The sequence below is a fragment of the Lactuca sativa genome, chromosome 9, assembly GCF_002870075.4.
Source record: "Lactuca sativa cultivar Salinas chromosome 9, Lsat_Salinas_v11, whole genome shotgun sequence".
Lineage (NCBI taxonomy): Eukaryota > Viridiplantae > Streptophyta > Magnoliopsida > Asterales > Asteraceae > Lactuca > Lactuca sativa.
The window spans coordinates 33,492,263-33,499,228 of NC_056631.2; the positions used below are offsets into that span (position 1 = coordinate 33,492,263).

General features: G+C 33.7%; 1 protein-coding gene across 2 annotated transcripts; it reads left to right on the forward strand.

The window, feature by feature from the left end:
• Window positions 1-892: 892 nt before the first annotated feature.
• On the forward strand, window positions 893-6,328 carry LOC111879384 (uncharacterized). 2 transcript variants are annotated; one of them, XR_002846092.3, is made up of 17 exons: window positions 893-1,501; window positions 1,869-2,412; window positions 2,498-2,725; window positions 2,827-2,918; window positions 3,007-3,217; window positions 3,294-3,475; window positions 3,554-3,751; window positions 3,825-4,061; window positions 4,144-4,200; window positions 4,277-4,411; window positions 4,502-4,570; window positions 4,649-4,768; window positions 4,855-5,016; window positions 5,143-5,271; window positions 5,372-5,473; window positions 5,529-5,624; window positions 5,743-5,799. XR_002846092.3 is itself a non-coding variant. In XM_023875826.3 (17 exons), the coding sequence occupies exons 1-17, from the start codon at window positions 968-970 to the stop codon at window positions 6,032-6,034; spliced, it is 3,372 nt and encodes a 1,123-aa protein (XP_023731594.1). In that variant the 5' UTR covers window positions 897-967; the 3' UTR covers window positions 6,035-6,328. The 2 variants fall into 2 exon arrangements, 1 of the variants encoding a protein (XP_023731594.1); XM_023875826.3 differs by having other exon boundaries at window positions 897-1,501; window positions 5,545-5,624; window positions 5,743-6,328.
• Window positions 6,329-6,966: the final 638 nt, after the last annotated feature.

Sequence of the window (6,966 nt, forward strand, 5' to 3'; positions counted from 1 at the left end):
TTGGGGCTTCAAGTAGTTAGATTCAACTCTGGGATTGACGTGTGTTTTCTCAATGTATTACTTATGACATAGTTGCTAAGATTTGATAGTATGCCAGACTAGCAGGGTCTTGATTGTTGCTTGTATGTTTACGAGTTTCGTTCGGTTGAAATAGACATGTTGGGGTGAAACATACGTGTTCGGTAGAAATAGACATGTTTGGTTGAAACATACTTGTTTGATTGAAATAAACCTGTTGGGTTGAAGCATACATGTTGGGTTGAAACATACCCGTTCGGTTGAAACAACAGTGTTGGGTTGAAACATACCTGTTCGGTTGAAACAAACCTATTGGATTAAATGTTTTCAAGTACTTCATCAGACTATGAAATTATGTGTGTGGCGACCAAAATAGACAACAAAGTAAAGAAATTCCAAATAGTAGCAAAAGAAATGGATTTGTTGCTCTAATATATCGGATTAGATTTTCTATAACACATTGTATCCATTTATTTCTTATGTACCCACTTAGGGGTGTTCATCGGTTCAAATCCATTGGATTTTGATGAAACTGATCCAATCCAGTGATTCATTGGATGTTAGATTTTGTCAACCGATCAAATCGTTCACTATAAAAAACCGAACCGATCCAATTGGATGTCAGATTGAATCATTTTTATTCATCGGAGATTTTTGATTGGTTTAATCCACTGGTTATACATTATCCAACCAATTTTAATCTCTTTCTTGTTTCTCTCAAATACAAAAATATAACTACCATAACTAAAAATAGAACATCACACAATTTCTCTAAATAACACTAATAAAATAACATTAAGCTGAGGTTGGCAATGACTGTTTTTTAATAAACCCGGTCGGAAAGTAAATTGTCCGTCCGAAGGTATTCCGGTTCGATACCTCTGGGTTTTATAAACATAAACCATTTATAAACCCTACACTGAAACTCCTTCCCTGAGACACTCCAACGATGAAAAAGCAACGGCAACAATCAACCGAAGAATCAATGGAAGAATCCACCGACGCTACTACCTCATTCACCGGTGAATCTGATATATGCCAACAGCTCCTAGACCGTTACGGCAAATCCGCCGCATCTCAACACCGCCACCTCTGCGCAACTGCTGCGGCTACCCGCTCTATCATACAATCCGAATCTCTGCCCCTCACTCCCCTCTCTTACTTCGCTGCCACCATTGATGCCCTCTCCGATACCTCTAAAACAACCCATGACGCTGATGCAGTCTCCGCGTTGTCATCGTTTTTGGCAATTGTGCTGCCTCTGGTTCCCGAGAAGTCTATAGCGACGTCCAAGGCGGCTGAGGCTGCGAAGATCGTGGTTGACCTGGTGGATAATCCTTGTGAGGGTTTGTCAGTTTCGAGTGTGAGGGCCTTGGTCAAGTGTTTGGGGGTGTTGCTAGATTTTTGTGATTTGGACGATTGGAAGTCTGTTCAACTAGGTTTCCAGACACTTATGAAGTATTCGATAGATAAACGTCCAAAGGTATGTTAAATCTATAGTCTCTATTTGCTACACTGTAAATTTTTGCAAATGCTTACAATAATCCATGGTTATAGCAGTAGATGTCTTATCTTTTTCCATAAAACATAAAAACATGAAGGAGGTTGGAATTTCAAGCACCCAAATGTGGATATCAATATTTCCATGAAAATGGCTCTTGCTTTCTATAAGTATAATATCATAAGGTTAGGACTTAATGTCACATTTGTAGGTTGCATTTTAATGAAACTTGCTTCTCTTTAACGAATAAATGCCATTCTAGGCAGACATAATTTTATTGTTTAAGCTACCCACTAATATACATCTTAAAAACATTCTTGTTCTTCTGTGATTTACATACATGTTGCAGGTCAGAAAATGTGCTCAAGATTGTGTAGTGAAAGTCTTCAAGTCTTTCCAATCTTCTCTTGTCAAGAAAAGTGCAAGCAAGCTGTTTTTTAAATCATTCGAAACTTATATGTCGTTGGCAGTTGAAACAGTTTCTTCAAGATCAACAGACGGGTCTAAAGATGATAAATTTTCAAAATGTGAACAGTTAGAGGCTCTTCACATGTTAAATCTGTTGAAATTTCTGGTCCCTTGTTTACCAAGCAAAGAAATATCAAAAACTGTTGTAGAATTACAAAAATCTATAAGTGCAAAGTTTTCACCATTAACGAGGCATGTTTTTGATGTTATGGAGGAAATACTTCGATTATTGGAAGATGAATCTACAATTCCTGATACCTTAGAAATAGTAACAACACTTGCTTCATATATATCTACAAAACAGAACCCAGTAGACACTCTTTTTTCTGCAGCAGCTCTACTTGAGAATTTTCTTACCAAATTTCAAGTTGGAGATGCAAACAAATGGAATAGCCATTACTCCTTAGTCATTGGTTCTATAGCAGGTAGACATATATGATATATATTTGCCTGATACGATTAGTTATATGATTATATTAGTCGACTAAATTTGTGCTTGTGTGTTTTTAGGTCTTCTGACATCTGAGGCTACAGCTACAAAGGCTTCAAATATTCTAAAAGAAATGATAAACCGTCATATTGATCTAGATATCCTCACAGATGAAAATAATGTTGAATCCAAGGAATCAAGAATAGTTAAATCCTTATGTGATGCACTTCTAAAAATTCTGAATACCCATAAAGGAACTCCAAATGAGCATACTTTGGCTGTCATTTCTGTTTTATTTCTCAAACTTGGTATGTCCAAATTCCAATTACTATTTGTATGGATCATTGTCACTGTCATTAGTGTCATAAGCACCTGATACTGATCTTTGTTTATTATTTATGATATTTAGGGAAGATTTCTCATATTTACATGGAGAAAATACTTCTAAAGCTTGCCAGTTTTATGACACTTGCATCTGAAAATACTTCTGATGTAAAGCATGTAAGTTTTCTTTCATTGCCATGTATTTCTTGTATCCATTATGGCATTATATTAACATAATGTTCTGTTTTGATATTTGATATTACAGCTTCAACAGTGCATCGGGTCTGCTGTAGTTGCTATAGGACCAGATAAACTACTTGCAGTGTTACCTATCTCCCTTGATGCCAGTGATCTCACATGCTCAAATACTTGGTTGATACCAATTTTGAAGGAGTATGTTAATGGATCATCTTTGGGGTTCTTTATTGAAAGTATAGTGCCTATAGCTGAATCTTTCCAAGAAGCATGCCAAAAAGGTACTCCCTCATTTATAGAATAGTTTTGGATTTTGAAAAGTATCATGACATATATATGTTTTTTTTTTCTTGCAAGTTAAAAAGTCAGCAATTAGAGAACAATTGCAGTCCCAAGCACGTGGCTCTTGGGGTCTATTGCCTTCCTTCTGCTGCTATCCAAACGACACGTATAAAAAATTTGGATCCTTGGCTAAACTTCTCATTCCACACATCAAAAAGGATGCGATTATGCTCGAGTATATTGCCATTGCATTGCAGGTAATAAATATCTCTAATTTATATTATTGTAAGATTTGTTTTTCTTGATGGTTGACTTTTTTTTTTTTTTTTTTATAGCATCTTGTGAAGCAGAATAGGAGCTTTCTTGGTGATAATCAGGGTGATGATGAAGCTTCTAAGCTTCCAAAGATTAGTTACTCTAAAAAAATTGCAACCAAAAACATCAAAGCTTTGTCATCATGGTCAGAGGGGTTATTGAAAGCTTTTACAAAAGTTCTTTTTAGAGTGCCATTCGAGAAGCGCGCTTTTGTAAAGGTTATGATCGTCATTTTATCACTTCACTAATTTGTTTTCTTTGGTTTCTGACTTCATTATTATGTGTTTCCAGGACACCATTAAATGCTTGGCATCTATAAGTGAATCTTCAACAATAAAAGCAATTTTTGTTTCATCACTTAAAAGAAAAGAGGTGGATGTTTCTGGAGATAATGCAAAAGATGATAAATCCTCTTCAAAGAAAAATGCAAATAAGTGTCTGATACTTGAGCTAGCATCATCTGTTGTTGGGACAGCTAGCATGGATCTCATTGATCTCATATATAGCTTTATCAAGGAGAGTTTGAAGGTGTGGTTTTAGTCTGTTTTTTTATTTAAATTTATACAAACAAGCAAATACGATAACTCTTTTTTTTCCTTTTTTTGTGTAGGAAGAGGATGACCACATCCAGAGGGAAGCATATGCCACCCTTTACAAAATTTTGGAGGTAAGAACCAGTATTTAATTACTTTTTAAATAAAGTTAAGGAAATCTGTTTCATTCTTGTTTTATTTTTTATTCAGGAATCTTCAGAGTTTCGTTCTTCAAAGTTTGAGGAACTTATGGATTTGTTACTTGGTTTGAAGTCCCCTGTTGATATTACTTCACTTAGATGGAGATTTTCGTGCTTCAAGAACTTGTTAATTCATTCTATCGAGGTTATATTCTAAATTGTTGTTGTTGCTTTAGTTTTATTTTTATATTAAGTTTATAAACCGACAGTTTTCTTTGCTAAATGATTTCTATAGATAACTTCTGATGGAGAGAACACTTATGGTTTTCGTATGCTGAATGAAATTATAGTCACACTAAAAGATGTAAGATCTACTTTTAAAACAACTTCTTCATTTTTCTTATAATTTGATAATATAATTTCCTGGTTTTGATCTCTCCAGTCCAAGGAAGAAAGTAGAAAAGTGGCATATGACATTCTTATAGGAATGAGCTGTACCTTGCAAAAAACACCATCTTCACTCCAAAAAGAAAAAGGACCTTATTATGAATTTGTCACCATGGTAGTCACTTGATTTATTAAACTTTTTGAAAACATTCTATCTTTTGTTTTATTTAATCACTTGTATATTTATTTTAAACTTCCCAGATAATGGGGTATCTCTCTGGGTCTTCTCCTCACATAAAAAGTGGTGCAGTCTCTGCATTATCTTTAGTGATATATAACGACTCCAAAATTTGCAAGTTGATGCCCGATCTTGTGCCATCCATTCTAGAATTGCTGCATAGTAAAGCCATTGAAGTTATAAAAGTGAGTTATTATTATTTATATATATATATATATATATATATATATATATATATATATATATATATATATATATATATATTTTAATGTTGATGCTAAATATTAGTTGTGTTTGTGAAATATGGTCAGGCTGTTTTAGGTTTCCTCAAGGTGTTGGTTTTGAGCCTTGAAGGGAAAGACTTGGCAAGTCTTCTGTCTGATATCCTGAGTGGTCTTCTGCCATGGTCATCTGTTTCTCGCCATCATTTCAAATCTAAAGTATGTTTTAATTTAAAATTAAATCATAATAATATATTATTATTATGTTAAATTCGAAAATGCAGTATAAAAATATAGCTTCCTTTACACTTTATTACAGGTGACAGTGATCCTGGAGATCATGATGAGAAAATGTGGTTCTGCATCGGTCAAATCTCTTGTACCTGAGAAATACCGAGATTTCGTTAAGGATGTTCTGGAGGTAAAATAAATAAATAAGTAATAGTGATAAATAAAAAAAATAATAATGTATAAAGTGTTGTTAAATTACAGAATCGTGAAGGAAAGAAAAATTCACAGGAAGGTGTGACAACCAAAACGGATCACGAATCATCTGATACAACTCCAAACAGGTCTAACTTCATAAACTATACTTTTCCATGTTTAACTAGTTTGTAGAAAATTTCGACTTCATAGAGAAAGTGAGGAAAATGAAGGAATTTGGCTCATTTATTTATTTGTTTGTTTCAGTGGGGAAAAGAGGAAGCCTAATGAAGAATATTCAAGAGAAAGTGGAAAGAGGAAGAGGGAGGATAAACACAGCAGCTCATCATATGGGGCTCGTAAGTTTTCACGAGGAGGAAAAGATGTTGATAGTAGTAAGAAACATTTTGGTCATGCAAAATCTATGGATGGAAAGTCACAAGGCACCAAAAGGAAAACCACAACTTCATTTAAAAATCATACTTCATCTTCATCAGGCGCAAAGAAACAGAAACAGTGGACAAGAAAAGGAAACAAGAAAAATGCACCTGTTACCTGAACAACAAGAAGAAAACAGTTGGAAAGTTGAAAAGCCTGAAATTTAATATATATATTTTGGGTTGATTATGGGGGGCCCATTTGGAGTGAAGGCATGATGGGTCATCTTTCCGGATGTAGATGTATCATGTATGTGAGAGATTCTTTTATGATCCTAACCAATTTATACAAGACTAAGAAGAGTAGGTCGTACATGTACCACAGTTTTGAAACAAAACAGAATTCCATTCCATATATGTATCATGAACCATTTATCATATTTTTAAAATCAACCATTTAGCATTTGAAAACAAAACTGGAGGAAACATCTGTGCCTATTTTTATGGGTATATTTCTATCTCTTCCATCTCTTGGTCTTGCTAAAACAAACCATCCCTTGCCCTTTGCCATCTGATTCGTGTTCATGTTTGATATACAAGTTTTTTGTATGCACATGAAATGATAACACACAATGTTTTTTTTTAATAATACATATATGCCTTATAATATACTTGTAAGTGCATGTATAAATACTCACCCTTCCCCAAGGATACACATCTTAACATGCAAGTGTCCCAACATTTTTTGAGACGTAATACGATGATGATTACGAGGTTGAAATTAAAGAATCTATTCACCCGGGATAAAGCAAAAAAGAAAGTTTAAACTTTTTAATCTCAATTTTATGTGTACATGAAGTTGGAAAAGAAAATACACATGAAGAAAAAAACAACGGGCCAAAGAACAATTAAAATTGTTTATGCAAAACACCAATTATTTATCGGGAAATGACTTTGAATCGGCTTTACCAATAAACACTGAAATTCTAAATACATATATAATTTATACATTTAAAAAATTTTTAAATATTGCTATGTTTTACTTGTTTCAATTATTTTCAAGTTTTTAAAATTAATGAAATATTTCAATTTTAGTTTATTTACTTTTTTTTAT